Raw genomic sequence first — 12483 nt, forward strand, 5'->3', positions numbered from 1 at the left:
TATTCTCATGACAGATCTTGTATCTGCCTTAGCATCCATTTTTCATCTGTATGTTGTTTCAGTTCTATAATACTGAGAACATACTGATTTAGGCAGTGAATATTTAAAGTTTGATTTCTGTTTCAGTTGTCCTTGTAACCTAAGAATACTGTTTGATTAAACAGAAATGACAGGAGAGCTTTATTCTGAGGCTTACACAAAATTAGCAAATCTATCAGGACAAATTAAAATGCTGATCATATCCAACATGTTAAGATTTTTATATATGACATCTTTTTTAATGTAACATCTTTTATGTTTTTTCATTTTAAAATAATATAAAATAATAATTTAAAACATACAAAATTATATTTGAGTTGGATACAACTATTTATCTCCATTAAATTAGGATAGTCTTTTTTTATACATCTTTATTGGAGTATAATTGCTTTACAATGTTGTGTTAGTTTCTGCTGTACAACAAAGTGAATCAGCTATATGCATACATATATCCCCATATACCCTCCCTCTTGAGCCTCCCTCCCACCCTCCCTATCCCACCCCTCTAGGTGGTCATAAAGCACTGAGCTGATCTCCCTGTGCTATACGGCTGCTTCCCACTAGCTAGCTATTTTACGTTTGGTAGTGTATATATGTCAGTACCACTCTCTCACTATGTCCCAGCCTCCCCTTCCCCCACTGTGTCCTCAAGTCCATTCTCGACATCTGCATCTTTATTCCTGCCCTACCACTAGACTCATCAGTACCAGTTTTCTAGATTCCATATATATGCATTAGCATACAGTATTTATTTTTCTCTTTCTGACTTACTTCACCCTGTATGACAGACTCTAGGTCCACCCACCTCACTACAAATAAGTCAATTTTGTTCCTTTTTATTGCTGAGTAATATTCCATTGTATATATGTGCCACATCTTCTTTATCCATTCATCTGTCAATGGACATTTAGGTTGTTTCCAGGTAGGATAGTCTTTATATTATAAAACTAAAATTTAGAAATAAATGGATTTGTGGTTGATATGAGATTACAGCTGTGATCCACAGGTTGTTTCATTTTTTTAAAGTCCTTAATATCAGTATCAATTTTGAACTTGTAAATGCATTTATACTATTAAAATACTGCTGTTTTTATCTGTTTTCTAGGTTTTAAAATCATTTAATTGAACCTACACCATGATGCACCCCATCTGTTCCCAGTCTTGTCAGTCCCTTTAGGTTAAAAGAACCCTATTATAACTTCTTCCCTTTGCACCAGAAATGAGCACAGATTCTCTTGAAAGCTAAATCAAAAGGAACTGGAAGGAAGAAACAAAGTGTATTCATTTTCTTTTAGGTCTGCTACATAGTTAATATCAAATCTGCTTTTATTTCTTTTTGGCACTTGTTTCACAGAGGTAACTTTTTTCTGTCTTTATCTTCTGCCAAGTTACTAATAACTATGGGTTTTTCCTTCTTGTTTTTTTTTAGCAAATCACAGATGAAGGTCTCATTACTATATGCAGAGGGTGCCATAAGTTACAGTCCCTCTGTGCCTCTGGCTGCTCCAACATCACAGATGCCATCCTGAACGCTTTAGGTCAGAACTGCCCACGGCTTAGGTAAACATTTCTTGGTTATCTCAAAAAATCAGGGGAAAGGAGCAGTGGCCTCCTTCACTCATATTTATTCCTTGGAACCTTGAATTTTTTAAGGTAGACACTACAAGGCCACTACTACCCTTTCAGATGCGCACCTACTTGCTTTGTACCTCATTTGATTCCATGTAATTGGCCTGAACCAGGGGGTAATAGTCCTCATTTTCTGCTTCTTGGCTATCCATACTAGAAAAATATCAACATTTTATCACATTACTTGAGAAAAGAAATAAAGGCATTTTCTCTTATTAATGCTTTCATATAATTCCTTTCTGAAGAAAGTTTTTAGAAGCCCACCCTGTGATCATTTATATTGTAGTAATGATGCCAGGTACATAGCAGGGAGTATTTAAAGAGAAAAAACAGCTCTTCCTTTGTGCTGATGGTCTTTTAAAGCAAGCTTTATTTCTCTGTGGCTCCTCTTCTCTACCTAAATACAGGATTGGCTGACTATTCACTAAGAATGCAGTGTTAGCATGCACATGGTATCAAGCCCATATTGATTTTGTAAGAGCACACAGCACACTATTTGTAATAAATAGGGATAATCCCCGTATACCTTTTTTGTTCTTTAAAACAAAACTTATATTGTACTTACTATATAGTAAACATGTCAGCCACTGTTTTAAATTATTTACAAATATTAATTCATTTAATCATCATAACACCATACAAGCACTGTTATTATCTCTATATTATAGGTGAGAAAACCGAAGCACAGGTCAAGTAACCTGTTCAAGGTCTCACAGTTAGTAAGTGCAGGAGCAAGTGTTCCATCTCAGGCAGTCTAGCTCCAGAACCTATGAAACCACTTGTCTTACACATAAGAATCATTGTAAACCAATAAAAACTTTCTTAAAACTTTTTTGTAATCACCTGGCCACGGGCCTTCGTAATCTCGGAAGCCTAGAGTAGAATACTCGCCAGGAGCTGAGGAGGTAGCCAGCCTTCTCTCTAAAAAACATTACGTATTACCTTTTTCTGTTTTAAAGACAGGGATGTTCAGCTCCATTCTCCTTCATGGTTTATTTTATTGTTAGAAAAGAAAGGCTCTCAAATGTGATACTTAAAAGTTGGGTTCAGTCAGATCATACTTTCCCATTAGATACAGTATTTTAATTGATTGTCAGTTGATAATGATTCCTTATACTTTAGCTTTATGTTTTTTTTCAACTTCTGTAGTAATTTGTAAGCAAACATACAGTGTTCTTTGGTACTGTCGTGCAGACACCACCAGACTTTTCACAAAGAAGAGCTACTATTTTTGATTCCCCAGCCCTGTGGTTGATATTTAGGGTGGTGTTCAGCAGTTCTGATAGGGGCTCAGCTGCCCTCTCCACTGGGCCTCCCTGGGAGCCTGTGGGAGGAGGCAGGAAGCTTAAGGGTATTTTTTCATAAGTATGGAATTTCATATTTGGGACAGGCCTATGATTAACCAGTCCCTTCATAGTATTTCGAAAAGCTATTTAAATCTTAGTGAGCCTACATGTAAAATAGGGAAAGAGAATAATTTACTTTAGCAACAGATTAACTGAGACAGAGTATTTATCTCCATCTCCTTTGTTTTCTAGGAGCAGGCTGCCCTCTGGGGGTAAGCAGTATGCCATCAAGAAGGCTTTTAAATGCGTTTCTCATGCATTTTGGCATTAACTACAAGCTTCTATTATATTCTTCTGATTGCATCACCCTAAAATGTGGTATTTACAGGACCACTTTATGATGACTCCATGAAAATGAATAGCAAGATCTGTATACAGACTTGCTTAGCTGTGAATGTAACTCCGTGTTATATAGTCCTTAGGGAATAAGAGGTTGTTTTCTTAAATTCTTGCTGTTTTAATAAACCCAGTTTTCAGGGACCAATGGGTTGACTTTCACTTTGTTTTTTTAACAGAATATTAGAAGTGGCAAGGTGTTCTCAACTAACAGATGTAGGCTTTACCACTCTGGCCAGGGTAAGTGTTTTCTTCAGGTTCTGTAGGTTTTGTTCAGGGTTTGTTTTATTTCAGAAGAATGAGCAATGAGGGAAATGTGGAATGGCAGCAGAATTGAGGGTGTAGGATGTGGGGGGACGTCTCTGTGGCTGGTGTTCCTGAGCGTCCTTGGGCTGCAGCTACAGGCAGCTGCTCTGGAAAGGCAGACGTGCGTTGGAGACCATGACATTCCTTCGTGAGACTTGATTTTCCGCCTCCTCATAAGATTATGTTAAACTAAGTGGGAATTTCCTAGTGCTTTTGAAAGAAGCTTATTTGGTTATTTGGTATGCAACTGGTGGATGAGAGTAATGTTGAAAGAAACATATAAGCCTGATTTAAATGGAGAGGTTTTAAGAGATTTTCTGTATTCTCCACAAGATTTTAATACATGGAGTGGTTTGTAAATCACTGTATAATAATAGTATTTAAAATTATACCATCTTTGACCAGTGTAATGGAACATGGGAAGGGCATTTGCTTTCAGGCAGATCAGTGGAATACTAATGGGGGCGGGGGCAGCCCATGGCATAACTAGATGAGGACATACAAATTCCCCTTCTGTGCTTACAAAGAAATCATTTTCATTAAATTATTTTTGGTTGAAAGGATCTCTGTATTAGTTCAGTATCAATGTTCAGGAAATTTATTCCCTTGGACTTTTAAGATGTTAGATACTTTTAAGTGTGGAATAATTGAGAAATTTCACGGTGATAAAGGCCTTTTAAAAATGTGTAATTAGGGACTTCCCTGGTGGCGCAGCGGTTAAGAATCTGCCTGCCAATGCGGGGGCCACGGGTTCAAGCCTTGGCCCGGGAAGATCCCACATGCTGTGGAGCAGCTAAGCCCCTGCGCCACAACTGCTGAGCAACCCCCGCTCGCCATAACTAGAGAAAGCTCGCACACAGCAATGAAGACCCAATGCAGCCAAAAATAAATAAATAAAAATAAATTTTAAAAAAATATGTAATTAATGGAATAAGGCAGGAAGTGATGTAAGAATGATACCAACACTGAAGCTCTTAAGATTTCATCAGTCTATTTAATACGACTTCTTAGTTTTCTGACCTTAATTTTTTCCCAATTTTAAATGTTTGTACTGTAATGTTTGGGTTTATATCTTATAGAATTGCCATGAGCTTGAAAAGATGGACCTGGAAGAGTGTGTTCAGGTAAGATTGTGGATTTTTACTCAGAAATATAGTACGGTAGAGACTTACACAATACATGCACATCAGAACGTTCAATTCCCTACCCTAGTATAGTGGGGAGCCTGCAGCACTGCTGACTCTCCATTTATTGAGGTGTCCTCCAGGCATACCAGCAGAGGTGCTCATGGTATTTTTGCTAAGGAACTAGGAAAATACGTGCCATCAGTAAGATTGCCATTGGAAAGAAAGATGGCTCACGCATTTAGACCATAAAGATACTAAGATGTTTCCTTAGACCTACAGGGTTATGATGCTAATAAACAATTAAAGGCCCAGCACACTGATAGATATCACTGCCCCTTTTTAGCTTAACTGGACCCAGTGCCCCTTACATCATTAACCCTGGAGACCCAACTCTGTATGGAACCCTGCCCTTCAGGCAGGCAGACTTAGCTTCTTATCAACAGTTTTTTTTTATTACCAATTTTAAGAGCTTTCAGCTTATTAGTTGGCTGGGGAGAAATTTTAAAGAGGGACTCCTAAAAAGAAGATAGAACAGTGAATTTTTTTAATGGTAAAAATAAAGAAGAGAACAATAACTATAGACGCCAATTTTTCTAAATTACTTGTTATCCGGACACTAAATCCCTATTAGTTCTTATTAAAGTAAAACTTATTCACATCCATCTGTTTCTTGCACATGCCTAAATGTCCTGTGTGTCCTTTCCAGTGTTAGTCCTTCTGAGTGATGTGCACATGCCTGCCCACTCCAGTTCCCCACCTCTGCCATTTCTTAGCCCCTGTGAAATTATGTGTATTATAACAACAATCTCAGAATTGGAGAGAAATTTGAAAAGAAATGCTGATTTACTCTCCATCCTAAGATAACTATAAAATACTGTTCTTCCTTCAGGAGTTCTTCCTACTGAATGTTCGTAGTTAACCCAGCAGCAGCCTCTTTCTGCCACCCTTAGGGAAAATAACTGACATGCCAATTATCAATCCTGAGTTATGACATGGCTTATAAAAATATGGGCCAGATATCTAAAAATTTGAGGATGTTCCTACATTAATTTTTTTCATGGAGCAGTGTCTTCTGATTCACTTCTGTGATGGTTCTAAGGAGGTCAAAGTCCAGTGGGTGGAAGTTATGAGGGAACACATTTCCATTTGTTTCAAAAACAAACAATTTTCGACAGACCTGTTCAAAGATGACTAGATGAGTTTAAGCCCAGCCTGGATAGGTTCTCAAAGAACAGGTTCTGGGGCTTCCCTGGTGGCGCAGTGGTTAAGAATCTGCCTGCCAATGCAGGGGACACGGGTTCGAGCCCTGGTCCGGGAAGATCCCACATGCTGCGGAGCAGCTAAGCCCATGCGCCACAACTGCTGAGCCTGTGCTATGGAGCCCACGAGCCACAACTACTGAAGCCCGTGCACCTAGAGCCCGTGTTCCACAACAAGAGAAGCCACTGCAATGAGAAGCCTGTGCACCGCAATGAAGAGTAGCCCCTGCTTGCCGCAACTAGAGAAAGCCCGCATGCAGCAACAAAGACCCAATTCAGCCAAAAATAAAATAGATGAAATAAATAAATTTATGAAAAAAAAAAAAGAAGAACAGATTCTGGTAGCTGATAGGATTTCAACCTTACGATTCTGTTATTTGATGAGTGATATCAGGATATCAGTCTAAAATACTAGTGTAGTCAAGAATGACGTATGACCTATGAGTTTTTTGGAATTATACCTAAAATAAACTTATATGTTTCTTTCAGATAACAGATAGCACATTAATCCAACTTTCTATACACTGTCCTCGACTTCAAGTATTGGTGAGTTTCACTGTGGAAGTTTTATGTATCTATTGGATTTAATCAAAACCCAGCTCTTACTTTCATCTTGGTGCCTGGCTACCATTTGGGGCAAGCATATTTCTCCAAATTGTCAACTTACAGAGGACCAAGGGAGGACCTGCGTGAGGGGAGAAACTGAGATAGAAACTGGAAAAGTTAACCATTTTCTGTATCAATGCCTGGAGCTTGAAAACTGACATGGAGAGTATGAGTTCTCGCTCCCACATGAGTTACACTCCAGCCTGAACAGAGATCCAGAGATCCAGAGATCCAGGAGATGAGATGGCCTGAAATACGGTTTGCTTCCCATTGGGACCAAGTGTTCCTATAAAATAGAACCAGTCAAGGCTTTACTAGGGGTCGTTCTCTGCTACTGCTTCCAGTAACACTGTGGGAAAGCATTCTGGTTGACTGTTCTGTACCTAGGCTTATTTTGGTGTTTTGTGGCACATTAAACTATGTTTCGGTCGAGGGTTCTGAGTTTCGCATGGAGGAACCAGGGATTTAAGGAAAACTCGTAAAGTGAAGAGATGACCACATCTTACAGCTGTAAGAGTTATCTTAGGTTAATTAACTATTTGGGCATGCCCCTGCACCAGGTATTCAACATTTAGTCCAAATTCCAGAAAATTTTTTACAGGAAAAGCTTAAGCCCCACTTGTCCCTGTAGAGAAGAAAAGTATCAATAATTTGTGTGTGGAGAGCGTGGGGGGAGATATTTTGTTTATCAACTATTTCACAGTCATTATAGGAATTCACAAAATATATTTAGAATCACACAGAGAAATGTTGATCATTGATTGTCAAAAGCAGAACCCAAGCAACTCCAGTATGCGTTCTTTATTTCACCACATGGCTGCAGTGATGGCTCCGTATACTTCAAACTCAAACCAGAAAATTCTCCTTTTTGGTTGCACACAGGCCTCTGGGTAGAAGAATGCCATTAAATATTTCAGTGTCCTTCCTTGCTCTGTTTGGCTGCAGAGTCTGTCTCACTGTGAGCTGATCACAGACGATGGAATTCGTCACCTGGGGAACGGGGCCTGCGCCCATGACCAGCTGGAGGTGATTGAACTGGACAACTGCCCCCTAATTACAGATGCATCCCTGGAGCACTTGAAGAGCTGTCACAGCCTTGAACGGATAGAACTCTATGACTGCCAGCAAATCACACGGGCTGGAATCAAGAGACTCAGGGTAAAGATGGTGGCATCACCCTCTGGCTCTAGTGTTCTCAGCACGCTTTCCTTCTTTCTTTATTTTTTCCCTCCATTTCCTTTTTTTAGATTTAGATTCCTGTGATTATTTATATTTATGTGGACATTCAGCAAAGAGAAAAAAGGATGGAGAGCAAACCTAAGGGTAGATAGTTCTTACCTGTTGTTCCAGATATTTGGTAGGAAAATACCCCCTGAAGGGACGAAAAGTAGATCTCCTCCCAGCAGAGTCTCTCTAATAACATGCCCAGAGTCAGAAAAGCAAATGTCAGATTTTGGTTCTAAAGAAAAAAAAGGAGTAACATAAAGAAAATATTTAGTTAAATGGGATTTAAAATTTTAATTTGTATTTCCTTTCATATCAAAGTGTTTTGCTGCGGTTTATATTTTTTTAAGGCGACAAATGGATCACGTAGTTTTTTACCTTTTCCTTTTGCCCCATCCTTCATAATAGAGAGACCCATGTATAGCCAAATGACTAAAAGACAGATTGCCAGCAAGGAGCTTATAAAAGACTGGATGAATCTATATGTTGGATTATTCAGCTCAACAGACATTTATTGGAACATCTGCCTGACGCCTGTTGTGGGAAAGGCACTGTGTTAATTTGGCCCTTACAATCAGCCTTTAAAAATATCCATGTTGGCCTTATGGCATCTGAGTGCATAAAGGAGCAGCACACTTCATCTTGAGTTCCAGTTGACCTCAGTTCCGCCTCTCCCTTCAGACCTAGAGGACTGAGAACATAACTGCAATGGGGAGGCCTTGTACCCATATGTCTTCAACACCAAAAGAGGAAGAGAGCCACAGGTCAACCAGAGCGTCTTCTATGGCCTACGTACATTAGGGTTTTTGGACCTGCCTGGCTGTCAGGAGTCTCTTCCACCTCTGAATCCTCAAGAGTCACTTAGCACTTTGACACTCTAATTTAGCTATTTATGTGCATGTCTAGACTATAAGTCCCCTAAAAGCAGGATGTCCATCTTGACCATCTTTGCAGCCCTTTTACATAACTAGCACAGTGCCTTGAACATAGAAGGAATTTAGAAACTATGTAGTAAAAATTAGAAGCATGTTGTTAAAAGAGGATAATGAGGTTTTTTTTTAAATATCAGAAGAAACATTGTCCATAATGGCTTGGAAAAAATTAAGTTTTTAAGCTTATATAATTTCTTCCAGCTCTGGGAACCCCTTTGGGACAGGTTAAGAGATTAGCATGAATTTTTTCCCCAGTTTTATTATTATGGAAGCAGTTACTAAAGTTATGTGAGCTTTTTTGGTCTTTTAGAATAACATGGGATGGTACAAAGTAGAACCCAGGTCTCTCAACATCCCGTCTGTGCTCAGCTTCTGCCCTGCCCTCATGTACACTCAGTCCCTCAGTGGTTTTTCTGAAAAGCAACATTGCTCTTTCTGTTTAAGCCCTCTCTCTTAGTAATGTTTCTGTCTTGTTTCAGACCCATTTACCCAATATTAAAGTCCACGCCTACTTCGCACCTGTCACTCCACCCCCATCAGTAGGGGGCAGCAGACAGCGCTTCTGCAGATGCTGCATCATCCTATGACAATGGAGGTGGTCAACCTTGGTGAACTGAGTATTTAATGACACTTCTAGAGTTACCATGGATCTCCATTGGAAGCGACCCCAGTGTTCCGGGCAAAGGTTACAAAGTGAGGGCAGCGTCCAGATCCCCAGAGCCACACATACATACGCATACCCACTCTCACCCCCACCCACTCTGTCTCTGTGACCAGGGGATTGGGTTTGTGCTGGCTTTATCATGTGGATTGGTAAAACTTAACCATTCCTGTTGGATGTGCCCAGAAGAAAATCAGAAGCAAGGTAGACGGAAGGGGGCATTCCAGCAAACCCAGTGTTACTGCTACTGTGGTTTCTTTATTTTGTTAAGGGGTTTCTTTGGCAGTTTTGGAACAGCAGCTGCAGTCCTCCAGGGTCAAGGAAAGCGTAGAAAAACAATACATGTTGTATCCAGGGACCAGAGAGAAGATTTCTTTGCATCCTATCAATGGTAGCCATCCATTGTAAGATGACTGCAGAGCTTCTGTGCTTCCTTGTTCCCATGCCAACATGCCGAGCGTGCTCACAAAGAAGGCTTGTCCATTCCTCCTCCTGTGTTTTAGTATTTGGCCCAGAGGTTTCCTAAATGGTTGCATTGAAATCGCTGTGGTCCAAAAGTGATGGCGTATTCACTCAAATTGTCACTTTCTGTAGCACACTGTGTGCCTGTCTTTCACTCTCTGGCTCCCTCCCGCGCCCTTGCTCAGTCTGTCATCTGTGCACAGTCTGCTTACTCACACTTGTTACTCCTTTGCTGTTGTTATGTTTACAGTTTGCATTTTGGATGATTAGTTGGGGTTACCAAACATTTTTAAGAGAGACATTATCAATAAATAATTTTTTAATTCTAAATTTTACCATTAGGGGACCCTGCCTGAATCTTTGCCAGTCTAAAGGGAAACTATAACAAAAGCAAGAAAAATTCTGAGAAGAAATTGAGCTAAGACTATTTTGATGAAAACAAACTTTGCCTTTCGGTTTCTGTTATATCTTGTGATAAATGATAATATGCATGATACGCCCGGTATTCCCCCTGCACATTTTTCCTTCCGTCTAACTTAATAAGGAGAGAGAAATGCATTATTAGGAAACGGTGGAATGGCAAATCCCAAAACTGAACCTGAAAGCTGCCGCCACCCAAGCTCAGATGTGCTGTGTATTCACCGAAATCTAGGTGTGATCAGTGGCATCTAAGATTTGTGTCTCTGAGGTTCGTTCTGCGTTAGCAGGAATGCTGCTAGAGGAGTTGTGCAGTTGAGCCGGGTAGTTTCTCTTTCCCCCCCCCCCATTTCAGCCTATCAGGGGTTCAAGAATGACCCTATCACAGCTGGTCAACTGTATGTCATTGTTGATGGTATCATATCTAATGTTGGAGCCTCAAAGGACCAGAACCTGTCAGCCATATCTCTCTTGTGCTCCAGAGTTTCTGTGAATGAAATACTATAGTAGCCAGGTGAAGGCATTGGGGCAGCAGAAAGAGAACATTGAGAGGAAGTAGGGGGTTCAGTGTCTCTTCCCAGCCTGGTCACCAGAGCTGAGGGCAGGGAATTTAGTGCCCGTGACTCAGAGTCAAAGAAGCAGCTCCCCCCACTAAAAAAAGAAAAAAGAAAAATCATGGAGGATGAGGGAAATAAAATGAGTTTCTGAAGTACGAGAAGTAGACTTCTAGATATCAAGGTTAGAGACCTTGTGTGATTTTTAGTAGGGTGACTTTTTGTCTTTTAGGACATTAATGTGCAGTCCACTATAATCTTAGGTCATCTTCTGCATGATCCAGGCTGTTATCAGGCTTGTTTTAATGCTTGTAGGTGCTGGTTCTACCAGCATATGTAAGAATAAAGTGTGATTTGTTTTTCCACAAGCGATCAGTTGAAAAGGTCCTAGGAATCTGTACTATCCACCATTATTTAGCACTTAATTTATTTTGAATCCTATTGTGCCCTTTTAAGCTCAGATTATGTGTGTTTTTCATTTCCCTTCCCTTATCCTCTTTTCAGATTACCATATAAGGAATATACTTTTTAAAGTGAGACCCACTCTCCTGGCTATACCCCACATATACAGATACACACATGTGCACGCACACTTCCAGATGTGGTTGATAATATTCGGATCCCTGGGTCCTCACTCAAATAAAACTAAAAAGAAGAATATTTAGGGTGCAGGTGCTCTAACGTACAAGTTTAAAAAAAAAATAGTGTCTGAACAAAACCCTGATTTATTAGTGAGTGTGGATTCGAATTTCCCAATAGTTGAAGCTCTTGAGGTACTTCTTTATTTAAAAAACCCTATTCACCAGTACATGAAGGTCTTAGAAATGCTGTTTCTGTTCTCAAAGAGTGTACCCATGTGCAGGTCCATGTGGAGGCGAGCCCTGCCTGTCTGGGCCAAGAACAGAGTCAAGAGAGGGAATAAAGGTCCTGGAGTATGCAGCACTGGCATGTATGTGGTCAGGCAGGAACCTTGTTCCTTTCTGAAGCAAACTTCTGGCCCACCAAGCTTGGAAGGACATGTATTTTTTATGCCAATCTAAAACCTATGTCAGCTGATGAAATGTACCAGGACTTCGAGAACGCAGAACATGGTAAGTTTTGGTCAGGTGGAAGGGCCCTGCCATCTGAACATAGTATTTCCTGTCTCATCTTCAGGGACACTCTGGAAAGTCCAATAAGGCTTTACTGATGTAGGAGAAACTCTTCCTTAGGAAAAACTTATTGGTCCATTTGTCTGACTCCAGAGCCACTCCACAATATGCCTTCAATAATAAAAAAAAAAATACAGAGCGAACGGAGAGAAGAGATTTGGGATAAGTAAGAAGGTGCCCTCAAAGTTATTATGCATCTGGATCATTTCTTTCCTAAGCAGCCTTTTCCCCTTACATTTTTTAGCATCATCAGTATCTTTTACACCTTCATTGGCCCCATCAAGGTGATGATTCCAGCTTTTTTTGTTTTTTGCATTGACTTCTCGTATGTCCTTTCTATACCCATCCTTGCCCTCTATTTGGAAAGCTTCCATCTCACTCCCAGCAATGCTGCTAATTTATTCTCGTGTCTTCAGTTTAGCTTCCTCTTTGGA

The 12483-nt window shown here is 40.2% G+C and overlaps 1 protein-coding gene across 1 annotated transcript in view; it reads left to right on the plus strand.

Moving 5' to 3' along the window:
* The window catches only part of FBXL20 (F-box and leucine rich repeat protein 20), a 109721-nt gene extending 97238 nt beyond the window's left edge, over positions 1-12483 (plus strand). The window contains exons 10-15 of the mRNA XM_082860971.1: positions 1469-1599; positions 3530-3590; positions 4736-4780; positions 6532-6588; positions 7594-7806; positions 9284-12483. Coding sequence (XP_082717097.1) covers positions 1469-1599; positions 3530-3590; positions 4736-4780; positions 6532-6588; positions 7594-7806; positions 9284-9391 — 615 coding nt within the window. The 3' untranslated portion in view covers positions 9392-12483. The remainder of the gene's footprint in view (positions 1-1468; positions 1600-3529; positions 3591-4735; positions 4781-6531; positions 6589-7593; positions 7807-9283) is intronic.

Source organism: Leucopleurus acutus, assembly GCF_964270905.1.
Source record: "Leucopleurus acutus genome assembly, chromosome: 19".
In the NCBI taxonomy this organism is placed as follows: Eukaryota; Metazoa; Chordata; class Mammalia; order Artiodactyla; family Delphinidae; genus Leucopleurus; species Leucopleurus acutus.